The 19,480-nt window shown below is 45.2% G+C and overlaps 1 protein-coding gene and 1 non-coding gene across 4 annotated transcripts in view; one reads left to right on the top strand and one right to left on the bottom strand.

Moving 5' to 3' along the window:
• Positions 1–19,084, bottom strand: part of tut7 (terminal uridylyl transferase 7) — a 47,941-nt gene extending 28,857 nt beyond the window's left edge. For all 3 annotated transcript variants that reach the window (XM_082961583.1, XM_082961582.1, XM_082961581.1), the window contains exons 1-13: positions 18,903–19,084; positions 17,517–17,798; positions 17,301–17,434; positions 16,009–16,166; positions 11,990–12,106; positions 11,694–11,871; positions 9,472–9,560; positions 9,176–9,227; positions 8,956–9,025; positions 8,618–8,744; positions 7,889–8,008; positions 5,665–5,802; positions 4,966–5,143 (exon numbers count right to left, since the gene is read on the bottom strand). In XM_082961583.1, the coding sequence (XP_082817709.1) occupies positions 4,966–5,143; positions 5,665–5,802; positions 7,889–8,008; positions 8,618–8,744; positions 8,956–9,025; positions 9,176–9,227; positions 9,472–9,560; positions 11,694–11,871; positions 11,990–12,106; positions 16,009–16,166; positions 17,301–17,434; positions 17,517–17,782 (1,627 nt within the window). In that variant the 5' untranslated portion in view covers positions 17,783–17,798; positions 18,903–19,084. The remainder of the gene's footprint in view (positions 1–4,965; positions 5,144–5,664; positions 5,803–7,888; positions 8,009–8,617; positions 8,745–8,955; positions 9,026–9,175; positions 9,228–9,471; positions 9,561–11,693; positions 11,872–11,989; positions 12,107–16,008; positions 16,167–17,300; positions 17,435–17,516; positions 17,799–18,902) is intronic.
• Positions 2,337–2,412, top strand: trnaa-ugc (transfer RNA alanine (anticodon UGC)). The gene has a single exon. It is a non-coding gene; the product is annotated as a tRNA-Ala (tRNA).
• Positions 19,085–19,480: the final 396 nt, after the last annotated feature.

The following is a 19,480-nucleotide window of genomic DNA, read 5'->3' as shown; positions in this document are numbered from 1 at the left end:
TTGCTTCAATGCTTCCTCTCTCTGTGTAGAACCTCTCTCCCTGCTTGCTTCAATGCTTCGTCTCTCTCTGTGTATCTCCTTTGCCTCCTTCATTGCAGCCTGACTCACCACTGTCTGTCTCACTACTCTCTGTAAAGCAAAGGCATTTTGTTATGAGAACTTCAAGTAGCCCATCTTTTGATTATAATTAGCTTAATTAGCTTAAACTGCTCCTGCTGAGGTCAGGCTTTGTGTAATGTTAGCTTCTAACTTCATCCTTCTAGCCAGCTAGTTATAGCTAGCTACCTGGCTAACAGCTGGAGTTGGTCCCCTTCCAGACGGAAGCCATTCCTCAGTAAAAGGCACATGACAGCCCGCTTGTACCCAAGCAGACTGACTCGGTACCAGTACTCCTGGTACAGTGCCTTGCAAAAGTATTCATCCCCCGTTGGCGTTTTTCCTATTTTGTTGCATTACAACCTGTAAATGTAAATTCATTTGGATTTCATGTAATGGACATACACAAAATAGTCCAAATTGGTGAAGTGAAAAAAAATTACTTGTTTTAAAAAATTCAACAAAATTTAAAAAACGGAAAAGTGATGCATGCATATGTATTCACCCCCTTTGCTATGAAGCCCCAAAATAAGATCTGGTGCAACCAATTACCTTCAGAAGTCACATAAATAGTTAAATAAAGTACACCTGTGTGCAATCTAAGTGTCACATGATGTCAGTATATATATATATATATATATATATACACACACACACACACACGTTTGGAAAGGCCCCAGAGTCTGCAACACCACCAAGCCCAAGGGGCACCACGCACGAAGACCAAGGGGCACCACCCACGAAGACCAAGGGGCACCACCCACGAAGACCAAGGGGCACCACCCACGAAGACCAAGGGGCACCACCCACGAAGACCAAGGGGCACCACGAAGACCAAGGGGCACCACGAAGACCAAGGGGCACCACGAAGACCAAGGGGCACCACGAAGTTGTGGAGAAGTACAGATCAGGGTTGGGTTATAAAAAAATATCAGAAATGTTGAACATCCCTCGGAGCACCAGTAAATCCATTATTAAAAAATGAAAGAATATGGCACCACAACAAACCTGCCAAGAGAGGGCTGCCCACCAAAACTCACAGACCAGGCAAGGAGGGCATTAATCAGAGAGGCAACAAAGAGACCAAAGATAACCCTGAAGGAGCTGCAAAGCTCTACAGCGGAGATTGGAGTATCTGTCCATAGGAAGTCGTACACTTAAGTCGTACGCTCCACAGAGCTGGTCTTTAGGGAAGAGTGGCCAGAAAAAAGCCATTGCTTAAAGAAACAATAAGCAAACACATTTGGTGTTCTCCAAAAGGCATGTGGGAGACTCCCCAAACATATGGAAGAAGGTACTCTGGTCAGATAAGATGAAAATTTAGCTTTTTGGCCATCAAGGAAAAGGCCATGTCTAGCGCAAACCCAACACCCCACATGACCTCGAGAACACCAGCCCCACAGTGAAGCATGGTGGTGGCAGCATCATGCTGTGGGGATGTTTTTCATCGGCAGGGACTGGGAAACTGGTCAGAATTGAAGGATGACGCTAAATACAGGGAAATTCTTGCGGGAAACCTGTTTTCTGTCTTCCAGAAATTTGAGACTGGGACGGAGGTCCACCTTCCAGCAGGACAATGACCCTACGCATACTGCTAAAAAGCAACGAGTGGTTTAAGGGGAAACATTTAAATGTCTTGGAATGACCTAGTCAACGCCCAGACCTCAATCCAATTGAGAATCTGTGGTATGACTTAAAGATTCCTGTACACCAGCGGAACCCATCCAACTTGAAGGAGCTGGAGCAGTTTATCCTTGAAGAATGGGCAAAAATCCCAGTGGCTAGATGTGCCAAGCTTATAGACATATATCCCAAGAGACAATAACTTTCTTACTTTTTAACTACATTGTCGGGAAAGGTCTCGTAAGCATTTCACAGTAAAGTCTACACTTGTTGTATTCAGCGAATATGACGAATAAATTATCAAATTTGATTGAGCGAAAGGTTATTTTCCAATGCTCCTATGAAATGAGGTCCGTGCCAATGCATTTATGAAAGCACTTGCTTCCAAAACTCAATTTACAGCTCCCTCTTCTACAGTTCCACTAGATGATTTAATGTAATTCGAACTATCGTGGGGTCATCTCTGTTTCCTACTACTAAAAACTCTCCAATGTGAATTATTGGCAACGATGTTTCGTTTTCCAAGTGCTACTGAATAAGCTCAACTGAAATGAACCAATTGCGGATGATACACATCAGTACTCTATCAAACCATTCCAAATCTTTATGGAAAGATTGGTCCCGTGTGGCTCAGTTGGTAGAGCATGGTGTTTGCAACGCCAGGGTTGTGGGTTCGATTCCCACGGGGGACCAGTACGGGGGGGAAAAAATGTATGAAATGAATGCATTCACTACTGTAAGTCGCTCTGGATAAGAGCGTCTGCTAAATGACTAAAATGTCAAATGTAAATGTACTATAAATGACACAGTGGCGGTATAGGTTGATACTGCCTAAGGCGGGAGCAGAACTGCTAGGACTGGGCCTGACAAACACAATAATTTGCCTGTAATTTACTGGCGTTTGCAGCGGACCTTTGCCTGCTCAAAGTGAGCCGCTGCTGTTGGGAAGTCAAAACCGTCCAGCTTGATGCACACCAGCCTCATTACTTTGTCCTCAAAAAGGACCGATCTGGAGGCCTTCTTTACTCTGTTCTGGAGAAAGAATCAACACAATCTTCGCCAAGTCCCTTATGAGGACCTTGCGTCTTCTGTGTGATTAGAATAGAAACACACCAGACATTAGCCCGTGAAGGACATTAGCCCGTGAAGGATATTAGCCCGTGAAGGATATTAGCCCGTGAAGGATATTAGCCCGTGAAGGATATTAGCCCGTGAAGGATATTAGCCTATGAACGATATTAGCCAATGAAGTCGAAGCACATCCACTGGTTGTTTCCATCAATTACTTTGATTTCTGGACAATTTGGCTGGCAACAATTGTATTTAAATCGGCAAAAAAAAATATATTTTTTAAATGTAACAGGCATTTTCCGGCTAACGGAAACCTTGGTGCCGATGTAGCACCACGCAGGCTACGTTTTCTACTGTGATTGGTCAACAACAACGGCACAGCTTGCAGAATCCTATTTTCTCCGTCTCGGCAGAGCGGCGTCCATGGGCACAGCCCGACCACTCCTCCTGGATAATTTCACCGTCCTCGTCCCACCCCCACCGCCTAGCCTTCATTGAAAATGAAATGGGCCACACCGTCCGCCTCAGGCTCTCTGCCAGAGCCTTAACCTGTTGGGTCTAGGGGGCAGCATTTGCACGTCTGGATAAAAGAAATGTACCCGATTTAATCTGGTTACTAATCCTACCCAGTAACTAGAATATGCATATACTTATTATATATGGATAGAAAACACTCTAAAGTTTCCAAAACTGTTTGAATGGTGTCTGTGAGTATAACAGAACTCATTTGGCAGGCAAAACCCTGAGACATTTTCTGACAGGAAGTGGATACCTGATGTGTTGTATTGACTTTAAACCTATCCCATTGAAAAACACAGGGGTTTAGGAATATTTTGGCACTTCCTATTGCTTCCACTAGATGTCACCAGCCTTTACAAAGTGTTTTGAGTCTTCTGGAGGGAGATCTGACCGAACAAGAGCCATGGAACGGTGATGTCCCATTAGACACCTGGCGCGCTAGTTCATGTTGGGTACCCTCGTTCCAATACGTTATAAAAGAGTATGCATTCGTCCACCTTGAATATTATTCATGTTCTGGTTAAAAAAGGCCCTAATGATTTATGCTATACAACGTTTGACATGTTTGAACGAACGGAAATATATTTTTTCCCCTCGTTCATGACGAGAAGTCCGGCTGGCTTACATCATGTGCTAACGAGACGGAGATTTTTGGACATAAATGATGAGCTTTTTTGAACAAAACTACATTCGTTATGGACCTGTGATACCTGGAAGTGACATCTGATGAAGAGAATCAAAGGTAATGGATTATTTACATAGTATTTTCGATTTTAGATCTCCCCAACATGACGTCTAGTCTGTATCGCAACGCGTATTTTTCTGGGCGCAGTGCTCAGATTATTGCAAAGTGTGATTTCCCAGTAAGGTTATTTTTAAATCTGGCAAGTTGATTGCGTTCAAGAGATGTAAATCTATAATTCTTTAAATGACAATATAATATTTTACCAATGTTTTCTAATTTTAATTATTTAATTTCTGACGCTGACTTGACTGCCGGTTATTGGAGGGAAACGATTTCCTCAACATCAATGCCATAGTAAAACGCTGTTTTTGGATATAAATATGAACTTGATAGAACTAAAAATGCATGCATTGTCTAACATAATGTCCTAGGAGTGTCATCTGATGGAGATTGTAAAAGGTTAGTGCATCATTTTAGCTGGTTTTATGGTTTTGGTGACCCTGTCTTTGACTTGACAAAACATTACACACAACTCTTGTAAATGTACTGTCCTAACATACTCTAAATTTATGCTTTCGCCGTAAAACCTTTTTGAAATCGTAAAACGTGGTTAGATTAAGGAGATGTTTATCTTTCAAATGGTGTAACATAGTTGTATTTTTGAAAAATTTGAATTTTGACATTTATTTGGATTCAAATTTGCCGCTCTTGAAATGCACCTGCTGTTGATGGAGTGCACCACGGGTGGCACGCTAGCGTCCCACCTAGCCCCAAGAGGTTAAGAGTGAAAAATATGGGACCTTAATCTGGCCTCCCTGGAGAATCTGACAGATGTAACTAGACTCGGCTGCTGGTTGGTCAGGCTGAACCCTACAGGTTATCCTGTTCTGAGATACCATGAAAAATAGATACCATTTCTAGAACATGTTTGGTAGTGGAGTTTGATTGTAAAAAAAGGTCAAAGTTCGTACCCTCCACGGCAATGCGTTTCTTAGGCCAGTCCTTGGCGTCCCGTGATAGGACGAGGCTGGTACGCACGCTGATGACACACTCCGCCATGTTGAACTCCAGCGAATAAAAACGAAGCATCTCCACCCACAGAAGACCCACCGCCGGAGGAGAGACAGAGCTCTGGAACACCAGAGGAGCCTGGAGAGAGACAAGCGCACGCACACACACACCCATTACACACAAACACACACCCATTACACACACATTTTTACTTTTTAGTAATTTAGCAGACGCTCTTATCCAGAGCGACTTACAGTAGTGAATGCATACATTTCATACATTTTCTTTCTGTACTGGCCCCCCGTGGGAATCGAACTCACAACCCTGGCATTGCAAACACCATGCTCTACCAACACCATGCTCCCACACGGGACCTCACACACAGTGTGTACACTGACAATATTATGTTATTTTCAACAACGTCTATATGTGAGCACCAGGCTACCCTCCCCCCCACAGGGTGAAGTTACCCCCCCCCCCCACAGGGTGAAGTTACCCTCCCCCCCCCCCCACAGGGTGCAGTTACCCTCCCCCCCCCCCCCCCACAGGGTGCAGTTACCCTCCCCCCCACAGGGTGCAGTTACCCTCCCCCCCACAGGGTGCAGTTACCCTCCCCCCCACAGGGTGCAGTTACCCTCCCCCCCACAGGGTGCAGTTACCTTGCCCTCCCTGTAGATGGTTTCTGGGGGTGAGGATGAGGAGTCCTTAGAGACGGGATGGTAACCCCAGTGGACCCAGCCATCCTCCATGTAGGTCAGACTGAAGTCATGTAGCCTGCTGATAGAAAACTCTTTTATCTGAGGAAAAAAAAGGGGAGAGGTGCGAACCAGAATGAAAACGTTAAACTATTTATTAAATACAAACACCAGACCTATAGACTATGCCTAAAATACAGTGTTAAAACACTAATATGTGAAAACAATATTTATTTTTTTGTGAACAAATGTTTCATTTTGTAGTTATAACAGGGTTGGTAGAAACATGTGAAAATTTTTGGAAATCTGATGCAGGTCATGTCTTCTATAAAACCCACAATGCAATGTTCTCCATCTCCCTGGGCTGGCTGGCTGGCTGGCTGGCTAGAAAACATAGCTACACACAATAATACGAAAGTCCGTATCAGCATGTGAAGTAGCCAGCTAGCAGTAAAAATCACCTAAGCAAACTGCACTATCAATTTAGGAGTCTCTCACAGGGTTCAACCAGCTGTTTCTCTGCCACTGAGCTATAAAACAGCAGCGTTCCGTTCCCACAGTATACCGGGGCAAGACGACATTACCCCCCCGGTATACCGGGGCAAGACGACATCACTCTCCCGGTATACCGGGGCAAGACGACATTACCCCCCCCGTATACCGGGGCAAGACGACATTACCCCCCCCGTATACCGGGGCAAGACGACATTAGCCCCCCCGTATACCGGGGCAAGACGACATTAGCCCCCCGTATACCGGGGCAAGACGACATTACCCCCCCGTATACCGGGGCAAGACAGAAGCAAAAATAAACAGTCTCCCCTCTGCATTCAAGCAGCGGATTCTGACCAGGCCAAAGAAATTATAAACAGCGATAGGTAGGATGTTTAAAATGTTTTGTCTTGGTTTATAGCGGCGGATATGCGCTCATTCCCACTGGTTGAGAATAGCATGTGGTTTCAGCAACTCGTCAAAGTCCTCAAACCACGTTAAAACTTCCCTCTTACACCCATTTCAGCAAACAGGTAGTACCCACTCGACATAAGCAAACAGGTAGTACCCACTCGACATAAGCAAACAGGTAGTACCCACTCGACATAAGCAAACCAAAGCCACAATTTTCAACGAATTGGCCAATCCACCATGTTAGCGCTTACTTAACAATGACCGCCCATCACATTACCCCGGAGTGGGAGATGTACCGTCCCACAGCTATTATTTACAAAACCCTTTTAAACCTCTCTCCCACCTATCTGAGATATATACTGCAGCCCTCATCCTCCACATACAACACCCGTTGTCTGCCAGTCACATTCTGTTAAAGGTCCCCAAAGCACACACATCCCTGGGTCGCTCCTCTTTTCAGTTCGCTGCAGCTAGCGACTGGAACGAGCTGCAACAAACACTCAAACTGGACAGTTTTATCTCAATCTCTTCATTCAGAGACTCAATCATGGACTCTCTTACTGACAGTCGTGGCTGCTTTGTGTGATGTATTGTTGTCTCTACCTTCTTGCCCTTTGTGCTGTTGTCAGTGCCCAATAATGTTTGTACCATGTTGTGTTGCTACCATGTTGTGTTGCTACCATGTTGTGTTGCTACCAGGTTGTGTTGCTACCAGGTTGTGTTGCTACCAGGTTGTTATGTTGTGTTGCCATATGTTGCTGCCATGCTATGTTGTTTTCTTTGGTCTCTTTATGTAGTGTTGTCTCTCTTGTTGTGATGAGGTCTTTTGGTAGGCCGTCATTGTAAATAAGAATTTGTTCTTAACCGACTTGCCTAGTTAATTTAAGGTTAAATAAAAAATGGAGGAGAGCGTAGGAGGGCAGTGTCATGGTGCGTTCGCAACCAAGTGGGAATTCACCAGATACGACTGGAAAACCCACCGTAGAACGATCGTACCCTACAGGGACCACCGTAGAACGATCGTACCCTACAGGGACCACCGTAGAACGATCGTACCCTACAGGGACCACCGTAGAACGATCGTACCCTACAGGGACCACCGTAGAACGATCGTACCCTACAGGGACCACCGTAGAACGATCATACCCTACAGGGACCACTGTAGAACGATCGTACGCTACAGGGACCACCGTAGAACGATCACACCTGTGTGTTGGTATGTGTGAAAAGGTTAAAACAAGACTGTGTGTGTGTGTGTGTGTGTGTGTGTGTGTGTGTGTACCTCGTGTCCCAGGTAGGCAGGCAGGACGGGCCGTTTCCTCTGCTGGAGGAAGTAGACGACCATGAGAGCCAGGACGTACGACGGCAGACCTCCCTCCTCCGCTCGGTCCACGTGACAGATCTAACAGACATACGGGAGCACACAATGTCAAAACACTGAAAAGTGGACCTTGGGGAAACAAAGGACAATTCTATATATGGGGTCAATTCTAACTGCCGCAAATCCAATGTGAAGTTAGTGTACCATTGATATCAATGGTAGATTTTGTGAAAAAATTTGACTTAATTCACCACTCAGTGATGAGGTGTTTACAGGCCAATATGTCTGAGGAACCTCAGCGGCTCACCTAGAGAAACAGCGAGGGATGGGCAACTGGTGGCAAGAACCCCCTTTTTTTGTAGGCCCGCGGATCAACTCAAAGTCTTCTCTACGCCCCATAGCAAAATGTGTAGAATTGCAGGGAAAATTAATTCAAAAAAAAACTTCACATTTTTCTCTCCGCTGTCAAGAGCCGAGAAAACAAGACTTAGGGCCAAACAAACTCAGGGCCGGCTTCGACTGCATGTGTGGGGAATCGCAGACCCACGAGCCACTGCGGACCTTCATGATAAGTTAAGATTCTTCGTGGCCCCCACCCACATCAAAGTTCCCCATGATCTAGAGGAAACACTGCTAGGCTAACTGGTGAGCTGGTAGTAACCAGGTGTGAGGGCCAATGAATAAACTCACGCGGGCCCAGTGTCTGAAGCCCAGGACCAGTGGCAGCAGGAGAGGCTCCCGATTGGACAGCTCAAACAGGAAGGAGGTGGTCAGGCAGGCGTTGTCATTTCCTGCGCTCACCTTACACACCAGACCACTTGGGAGACGACAACAACAACAACAACAAGGTTCTTCCTGATAAACTACAGTTCCCATCAGCCACACTTTCACATCAATCAAAGTGAGATGTGGTTATATTCAGGAAGATTAGTGCTAAAAAAAACAATACAACTGTCAGATAGTAGCACATATGAAAGAACATGATGATCCAGAACTGGAACAATGGATGTGATTAACGAAGGACTGACCTGTTCTTGTCTTTACAGATGACCACCGGTACCCTGGCATGAAAGTCTGCCTCCAGGTTACCGTAGAGAACTGGAAACAACCACCACCAACTCTATCATCAACATTATTTCAGAGGAGGGAGAATCACTCCACTAAACGACGATGCTAACAGTATCATTGGTTATTATGTTGGTTTCTACAGTAGCATGTCTTGAGGGGGAAAAAGTCCTTCATACTCACGGCTGACTGACAGACTCTTCTGTACCAGCAACAGAACGTCTGGCTGATGCATCTGTGAACATTTAAAATACAATAAAAAACGTAATATATATATATAACACAAAAATGAATATCTGTGAACACAGGCCCATTTCAAAACCCTGATAAAAAAAATCATAGATTACAATATTACAGAGCTTCAGGAAGAAAAAAAACATGACCGTCACAGCAAAAAAACTGAAAATATAACTAAACATTCACTATTAGTCTAGGAAGAGGAACACACACACACGTCATCAGCAAGCAGGGCTACTCACATGAGGGGGAAATTGAATGTCAATGTTGACGTCGGAATCCTTGAAACCGAACTTGGTGCAGGAAGACCCATAGAGCCTGAGTTTCACCTCTGGGGGGGGGGGGGGGATGGCCAAATAGAGAACACAAACAAACTAAACAAACTTTATCCTTAATGATATTCTCATCTTTCAACTGTAAAACATGCCTAGCCCTTCCTGGAAAGAAACATCTAAACTACATGTTCTGGAAACTTACTCCCTGGCTGAGGTGGAGTTACTACAGGACTCCCCATGTTCCCATCATTCCCAGCCAGGAAACGTACTCCCTGGCTGAGGTGGAGTTACTACAGGACTCCCCATGTTCCCATCATTCCCACCCAGGAAACGTACTCCCTGGTTGAGGTAGAGTTACTACAGGACTCCCCATGTTCCCATCATTCCCACCCAGGAAACTTACTCCCTGGCTGAGGTGGAGTTACTACAGGACTCCCGATATTCCCATCATTCCCACCCAGGAAACGTACTCCCTGGCTGAGGTAGAGTTTCTACAGGACTCCCCATGTTCCCATCATTCCCAGCCAGGAAACGTACTCCCTGGCTGAGGTGGAGTTTCTACAGGACTCCCCATGTTCCCATCATTCCCAGCCAGGAAACGTACTCCCTGGCTGAGGTGGAGTTACTACAGGACTCCCCATGTTCCCATCATTCCCAGCCAGGAAACGTACTCCCTGGCTGAGGTGGAGTTACTACAGGACTCCCCATGTTCCCATCATTCCCAGCCAGGAAACGTACTCCCTGGCTGAGGTGGAGTTACTACAGGACTCCCCATGTTCCCATCATTCCCACCCAGGAAACGTACTCCCTGGCTGAGGTAGAGTTACTACAGGACTCCCCATGTTCCCATCATTCCCACCCAGCATGCTTTGTCTAGTTTTCCCCCACAAAAAAACAATTCTCCAATTCACACATGCGTATTAAAACACACTTGTACATGTGTTAAATAGGACAAATATAAAAATCACCCACCAAATGATTATTCTAATTTTTAAACTAGAGGCTATGAGTAAGTTATTGAATGGCACGGGTTGGCCTATAGAGGGTGCTGTTTTAAGCAGTATCACATAAACCTTTATTTTGGACACCATGTTTGACAGAGTTAAACTTTGTACACCGTGTGTACAAAACATTAGGAACACCTGCTCTTTCCATGACATAGACTGACCAGGTGAATCCAGGTGAAAGATATGATCCCTTATTGATGTCACTTGTTAAATCCACTTCAATCAGTGTAGGTGAAGGGAAGAAAATGAGTTTTTTCACACTCAACAGTTTCCTGTGTGTATCAAGACTGGTCCACCACCCAAAGGACATCCAGACAACTTGATACAACTGTGGGAAGCATTGGAGTCAACATGGGCCAGCATCCCTGTGGAACGCTTTCAACACCTTGTAAAGTCCATGACCCGACAAATTCAGGCTGTTCTGAGGGCAAAACAGGGTGGCAACTCAATATTATGAAGGTGTTCCTAATGTTTTGTACACTCAGTGTATGTAGGCGTCATTCCTCATGCTTAACAAATTTGTCTCAAGGACCCATAAGGTCCGTCAGGATATATTTTCCTCCATCTTGGATATTTTGGAAAACCCTAGAAAAACGTGTTTTGAACCATAAATCCAAATAACACAACATTCTGTGTTTGAGGAAAGCTAAGAGATTGGTTAAAAGGTGCTTACCTATAGAACAGCAAGAGGAACTGTCCCGTCGCCTACCTTCAAACCCTACACCCCAACCCAAGCACTCCATTCTGTCTCTCGGCCCTCTCACCCGTTAAGGAGGGCAGCTCCCGCTCAGCCTAGCTCAAGCTCTTCTCTGTCCAGGAACCCTAATGGTGACTAGGCTTAGAGGTACCATTAGCAGGGAAGTCTAGTCTACCGTCCATTCTCTCACCAGGGCAGGAACCACTGGTCTAGTCTACCGTCCATTCTCTCACCAGGCAGGAAACACTGGTCTAGTCTACCGTCCATTCTCTCACCAGGCAGGAAACACTGGTCTAGTCTACCGTCCATTCTCTCACCAGGCAGGAAACACTGGTCTAGTCTACCGTCCATTCTCTCACCAGGCAGGAAACACTGGTCTAGTCTACCGTCCATTCTCTCACCAGGCAGGAAACACTGGTCTAGTCTACCGTCCATTCTCTCACCAGGCAGGAACCACTGGTCTAGTCTACAGCCCATTCTCTCACCAGGCAGGACGGCTGTTAGGACTTCCTGCATGTTGGAGACGATCTGTTGTCTGTTCTCTACATCCTGGTCACTCATCCCTCTCTCTCTGACCACGCCCTCCAGGGCCACGCCCACCGCCGCCACCTGCTCTGCCCTGGGGGGCACAATCTCTGTCAGCATCTCCTCCTCGCAACGCTCCTACAGAGGAGCAGTCACAGAGCACACACACACACAGTACAGAGACACGTTACTCACACAGGTCATCATAAAACATGTACTGTATCTTATGGCTTTGAATGATGGAGGTGTTCTCAACCTTGGCTCTCCTCTTGTGCCACTTGTCTTTGATGTGTCTGTGAGCGTCAGAGACCGAGTCCAGCAAAACCTCACACAGAGAGCAGGTGTAGACAGCACTGGGGTTACTGTGAGACCTCTGTGTGAGAGAGAGAGAGAGAGAGAGAGAGACAACAGCACTGGGGTTACTGTGGGACCGCTGTGTGAGAGAGCGAGAGACAACAGCACTGGGGTTACTGTGGGACCTCTGTGTGAGAGAGCGAGAGACAACAGCACTGGGGTTACTGTGGGACCTCAGTGAGAGAGAGAGAGAGAGAGACAACAGCACTGGGGTTACTGTGGGACCTCAGTGAGAGAGAAAGAGAGAGAGAGAGAGAGAGAGACAACAGCACTGGGGTTACTGTGGGACCTCAGTGAGAGAGAGAGACAACAGCACTGGGGTTACTGTGGGACCTCAGTGAGAGAGAGAGAGAGACAACAGCACTGGGGTTACTGTGGGACCTCAGTGAGAGAGAGAGAGAGAGAGACAACAGCACTGGGGTTACTGTGGGACCTCAGTGAGAGAGAGAGAGAGAGACAACAGCACTGGGGTTACTGTGGGACCTCAGTGAGAGAGAGAGAGAGAGACAACAGCACTGGGGTTACTGTGGGACCTCAGTGAGAGAGAGAGAGAGAGAGACAACAGCACTGGGGTTACTGTGGGACCTCAGTGAGAGAGAGAGAGAGAGACAACAGCACTGGGGTTACTGTGGGACCTCAGTGAGAGAGAGAGAGAGAGACAACAGCACTGGGGTTACTGTGGGACCTCAGTGAGAGAGAGAGAGACAACAGCACTGGGGTTACTGTGGGACCTCAGTGAGAGAGAGAGAGACAACAGCACTGGGGTTACTGTGGGACCTCAGTGAGAGAGAGAGAGAGAGAGAGGAGAGAGAGAGAGAGAGAGAGAACAGCACTGGGGTTACTGTGGGACCTGAGAGAGAGCGAGAGCGAGAGAGAGAGAGAGAGAGAACAGCACTGGGGTTACAGTGGGACCTCAGAGAGAGAACAGTCAGTGGCAGAGTGGCCATAGAGTACACGGTAAGTCAATCCCCTGATTAGTTGAAATCAGTTGTGTGAGTGTGAAGCCAGAAGAAAAATGTACAATGTTGGGGGACAGTGAAGCACTGTTCTCTCTAAGTACATAGAGTAGCCAGCCAGTGTTTCCGGGCTGTCTAGCAGGGAGCAATTTCTAAAAACAGAATTCCACTTTGACATTATGGGGTATTGTGTGTAGGCCAGTGACAAAACTCAATTTCATCAAATTTAAAATTCAGGCTGTAAAAACAAAATGAGGAACAATTCAAGAGGTGTGAATACGCCATCACTTACCCTGGATATGCTAGCGACTGTGCTATCACAGCTAACTCGTTAGCTAAATATTATGCCGTTTGCGTTCACATTTTGTTGGCTTTTATAAATCGTGACAGAAATTGAACTGAATAGCAGCTAGCTAAATTATACCTAGGTAGCTTAAAAAGGTTAGCAAAAAAGTTTAGCAAAAGGTCAAAACAAACCTCATTGTTGGGAGCCACTTCATGTCTCTCATGCTAGCCTACACAGCCAAATATCACTTCAGAAAGGTAAAGATATTGATATGGGCAGCATAGACCATCACAGACCATTTCCCCCTTTCTGCAGCTTTAGCTCATCTCTAAATAACAGAGATGATGTGAAAATCAGCAAACGTTTAAAATTCACCAGTGGTTGTTTTTGTTGGCATGTTTAGTCCTATAAACCACTGTCGCCCCTACGCCACTAACCTCTTAATCTGCCTCTGGCGCTCCTCCCAAGTAAGGAATTTGATTGGTTTGACGTGTTTATTTATTTATTTAACCTTTATTTAACCAGGTAGGCTAGTTGAGAACAAGTTCTCATTTGCAACTGTGACCTGGCCAAGAAAAAGCAAAGCAATTCGACACATACAACAACAGAGTTAAACATACACATACACAAAACAGTCAAAAATACAGTAGAACAAAATAAAACAATAAGTCTATATACAGTGACTGCAAACGTTAGGTTGCATTACGGATTTATACCAGGTTCTGACCCATTTCTTTATCCGATTTCTCCATGGAACTTCCCCAGGCTTCACGTTTTAGGGAAGGCTACCCCATTGGACCCAACATCCTGCTTGTAAGTATTATTCAATAATAAATAAATAAAACGTGTCGGGTTGTTTCTATTACAAAGTATGTCACTGCCCCTTTAAGAGCGCCGAAATCAAGCTTGAAACTCCAGTTGTTATTGCACACATATATACATATATACATATATACATACATACATACATATATACATATATAGTTAGGCTTTATCTGACATTTTGCTGTTGCATAAGGCTTAGAGCTCATGGAACCAGTAGGTTATTAAACACTCAAACAGGAAACAGAAGCAGAAGCTGTTTCCTGTTTGAGTGTTTAATAACCTACTGATTCCATGAGCTCTAAGCCTTATGCAACAGCAAAATGTCAGATAAAACCATTTCCCAGATTCGGTTGTTTTTTAATCTTTACTATGCCGTAATAAAGACTTTATCCTTTTTTCCCCTGTTAGAACAGACTGGTATTTACTTATAATTTATTTCGTTTTGTTTACACTGTTCCAAACAGGAAGTAAAATCATATTGTAAATCGAACTGCACCTGTTGGTCACACATAATGCACACAGCTCTCACTCCTATACCCTCATTTATCTTGATCTCTTTACTGTTACTTTTTACAATAATAATAATAATTATCATCATCATAATAAGTGATGTCGTTATCATTAGTGGTCTTAGTATAGCAGTCTTGTATAACCACCGTCGAGCTGTAGGCCTCAGAGCACATCCTGTTTAGTCATTAATACTGTAACTCACTTAGAACTATATTCAATATATAGGCTACTGTATCAATCAATCAATCATTCATTCATTCATCCCATCACACGAGACTATCGCACTCTGAAATGCAATCAAGCATTTTAGTTTAGAAATTACATAAAGGGAGCTTTGAATAATTAGCCTAAACAATGAAGAAACTGCAATTCACAAAATCATGCAACTGTTTTTAGTCTGCTGTAATAAAGGCATATATATAATTTTTTTCTCTCCATCTGAACCGACTCTCCGGTGCACTTTAGTGTTGTTTACACTATTCCAAAATGGTCAGAAAAAAATATATTGTAACCCTAACCCTCTGAATCAGAGAGGTGTGGGGGGCTGCCATAATCGACATCCACGTCTTCGGCGCCCGAGGAACAGTGGGTTAACTGCCTTGCTCAGGGGCAGAACGACAGATATTTTTACCTTGTTAGCTCGGATGCTAACATGTTTCACGTAAAGAGAGCATGGGTTTGAGGGAATAGGGAATGTTTTTCCTAAACAAATTAGGGATTTCAGTAACAGAACTTTTCAGTCAAACAAGAAACTAAATGGCTGAAATGACGTTGCAGCTTTAGCACAGACAGCTCAATAAAACACTCGCTGTGCTGTGGTGCCTATTTCATCAGGCTCTTTGTTGAGTCATTTTTGTGTCTTAATTATTTAATTAAACTGTGTGCTTAAAGCATCAGACAAGCTCAGTGCATATGTAGTTGATTTGATTCAAACACATGGGGTGCGTCTATGGGGAAAATAAGTTTAAACATTGACAAATCGACACTCGGTCAACCAGATAAAAAAAAGTTTTGTCGGGGACAGCCCTAATACACTTAAATATGAATCACTTAGGCGAGACAAATTTTCAGCTGCCCTTTTAAGGGCGTGTGGTTAGTGTGGTAACAGGGTGTGGTTGTCTGTTGAAGCAAAAACAAACTAACATGGACCAACAACCAAGCGTTGAAAAAACAACCTAGCGGGAGAAAGGCTATACAGACTTTTCTGTGTAGCGAATTAAAAGGAGAAGTGGAAAAAGTAGCTGCCGAAAAGAAGCCTGTTAATGTTACAGCAGACGTTTAGGGAAAACACTGCTGAAAGATAGGAGTTGAGTAACGCTCCTCCTCTCTGGATGAATGGCTCACCTTCTTCAGACGGAAGATCTTCTCTCTGCCAATCTTGTCCTCCGCCTGTTTCAGTCCCAGCAGCTCTTTGGCTGACAGAGCTGACTCATCCACAACCGGCCCATGGTCCTCCTCACCTAGACCCCGCCTCCAGTTATGGTTCCTACGATTCCTGCCCCCTGGAGACACACAAACTACGTTACCCATAGTCCTCTTTCCCCGTGGAGACACACAAACTACGTTACCCATAGTCCTCTTTCCCCGTGGAGACACAAACTACGTTACCCATAGTCCTCTTTCCCCGTGGAGACAAAAACTACGTTACCCATAGTCCTCTTTCCCCGTGGAGACAAAAACTACGTTACCCATAATCCTCTTTCCCCGTGGAGACAAAAACTACGTTACCCATAGTCCTCTTTCCCCGTGGAGACAAAAACTACGTTACCCATAGTCCTCTTTCCCCGTGGAGACAAAAACTACGTTACCCATAGTCCTCTTTCCCCGTGGAGACAAAAACTACGTTACCCATAGTCCTCTTTCCCAGTGGAGACAAAAACTACGTTACCCATAGTCCTCTTTCCCCGTGGAGACAAAAACTACGTTACCCATAGTCCTCTTTCCCCGTGGAGACAAAAACTACGTTACCCATAGTCCTCTTTCCCCGTGGAGACAAAAACTACGTTACCCATAGTCCTCTTTCCCCGTGGAGACAAAAACTACGTTACCCATAGTCCTCTTTCCCCGTGGAGACAAAAACTACGTTACCCATAGTCCTCTTTCCCCGTGGAGACAAAAACTACGTTACCCATAGTCCTCTTTCCCCGTGGAGACAAAAACTACGTTACCCATAGTCCTCTTTCCCCGTGGAGACAAAAACTGTTACCCATAGTCCTCTTTCCCCGTGGAGACAAAAACTATGTTACCCATAGTCCTCTTTCCACGTGGAGACAAAAACTACGTTACCTAGAGTCCTTCACACACTTTCCTGACTCCCCCGCTGTGTTCGAGACCATTACATCTGTGATGTATCATGGGTAAATTGTGACTGACTGATCTATAAATAATATTGAGTAGTTAATTATGATGCAAGGTGACGCGTCTCAACTCACCTTTGAAGTGGAATGCGCCCCATGGCTACTGAAGATAAGACAGGAGGACTTTGTTTGGGTGTTGGTTGGCTGAGCTGTGAGGTGTGTTGTCTGCGGTCTCTCCTGCCATAATGCTCCCTGTCCTATCTTCCTGACTACATTATCTTCCTGACTACATTATCCAGATTCGTCGACACCCCTACCTGCCAGGAGGTGTTGGTTTACCTGAGTGAAGTGTGTTGTCAACGTTGTCTCTCCTCTGCTCCCTGTCCTCTCCCTGAGAAGTTCTCCTAAAGCGTTGTGAAGGGCGCTCTCTCCAGTTCTCCTCCCGGCCCTCGGCCTGCTGGTTCTCTGGGTACCTGCAAATAGTGTTAGCATGGCAACTTAGCGTGACATGTTTTCCTATGAGAAATGATAACTATTCGATCTTAGCGTTGGTACCTAGCTCTCTGAAAGTCCTCCCTCTGTGAGGGGCTGTGGCCCTCCTTGAATCCCCCTGCAGGGTAGCTGCTCAGAGGCTCCATCGCTCCCTTCTTGGAGCTGGCGTGGTGAAGCCCTCCCCTCTTCCCCTGGCCACGCCTCTCCGACTTGGGGCTGTATCCTCTCGCTGCATCTTGGTTCCTCCAGGTCTCAGCCTCGTCTGCCACCGGGCCCCTCTCCCGGCCTTCCTGCTTGGGGTAGCGTGGCCTGCCTCCTGACTCTTCCATGGTGTTTCTACTAGGCCTGTGATGTGACAACGAGAGAGAGATGTCATCCATTACTAGCCCTGGGGAATGTAGTGGCCACTAGCTCTGTCCCAGGGTGTTAAAGAAGCCCTGGACAAGACATACATGGCTAAGAGCTCATAAATACATCACATGTAAAGGACAGTTCATTAATTTGGCTTACTTCTATATCTGTTAGCTAACTAGCTACTTCCTCAAAACCTAAGCGAGTTAATTAGCTATCATGCCAAACTGCTAGTCAACTAGGTAGCTATGAAAGACTCACTCAGGAATGGGAACGGATAAATAGTTTTAAGATGCAACGAGAGGTTTACTGAAAAGTTGTGTGTCTTCCATTTCTCCAGGAAGTCCTCTGTAAACAACCCACTTCAATACCAATGATATTTAGCAGTATAGTCTACCAAACCCTGACTGATCTACAAACAACCTGGCATCATAAATAACTAGTCATTATTATGTATAGATCAGTCACAATTTTACCCATGAAACATTACAGTTTTGATCCACTCGAACACGGCCAAAAACGTAGTCCCGGTACATAACACTCGAGTTAATTAGCTATCATGCCAAACTGCTAGCTAGCTATCAAGGCCCAACTGTTTAGTAACAATTGTCAGCAAGTGTGGTTGACTATTTTATGTTACTGATCACATATTAACTAAGCCATGTGTTACATTTTAAAACAACTTGACTGGCAGGTGGGTTTTTGTCTTCTTCCTGAGTGTTAGCTATCTAACGTTAGCTGTTAGCATGTTGTCACAAGGTTATAGGCTAACTATGCTAGCCACCATGACGTGACATTTAGCTACCTTGCAACTGGCTTGTCGCTTAACTAAGGTTCTAAATGTGCTGTCAAGTGTTGGACCTATTCTGTACAACTGGCTAATTTGACTACAAAACCTCTAACTACCGGTCTGATTTCACCATCTGACCTTTCTGTTGTCGAATGAAACCGCTAACACCAGCTACTGTGTTTGCTAGCTAGCTAGCTACACTAGCCTGATAGCTATCTGGTTACTCAGGTTACCTGTCTATTAGAGTGCACTGCTAACTAATACACACACATAAATGATGACCATAACAGGCAGATATTTAGAAATACCTTGAGTGTTTGTATGGGCAGCATACTCCTGTGTTTATTCGTTATGGTAACTAGCTAGCTGGCTGGCTGGCCACAAAACACCTTCCTGCACCAGTACAATGTTCTGCGCACAAGAGTTTTCATGGGAAGAGCGAAAACATGTTGCCTGATGACGTTGAAATACACGTTTCACGTATTTATCTTTTGTGTGTGTGTGTGTGTGTGTGTGTGTGTGTGTTGGGGGTTACTGCACTCTACTGGGGAAAATAGTGAAGGACATGGCTTTAAATTCAGAGGTGACGCTGCCAAGTCATACAATATAGAAAAGGAGGCCTTTGGGAATACGGAGAGAGTTGGTTACAAATTAAGATTTTCATTATTTGTGGAATTAGGAGCTCTAATAAAGAATAATCAGCCTGGATGTTAAACCATGTTATCCAGTTAGGGCTGGTTTCCCGGACACAGATTAAGCAGGGGGAGGTAGGTGGACTGGTGGTTAGGGGCATTGGGCCAGTAAGCGCAAAGTTGCTGGATCGAATCTCAGAGCTGACAAGGTAAAAATCAGTCGTTCTCCCCCTGAGCAAGGCAATTAACCCTAA

Source organism: Salmo salar, chromosome 15 (genome assembly GCF_965601325.2).
Source record: "Salmo salar chromosome 15, fSalSal1, whole genome shotgun sequence".
NCBI classification, from domain to species: domain Eukaryota; kingdom Metazoa; phylum Chordata; class Actinopteri; order Salmoniformes; family Salmonidae; genus Salmo; species Salmo salar.
Note: the sequence above shows the minus strand (reverse complement) of the source record. Positions and strands in the feature narration are given on the sequence as shown.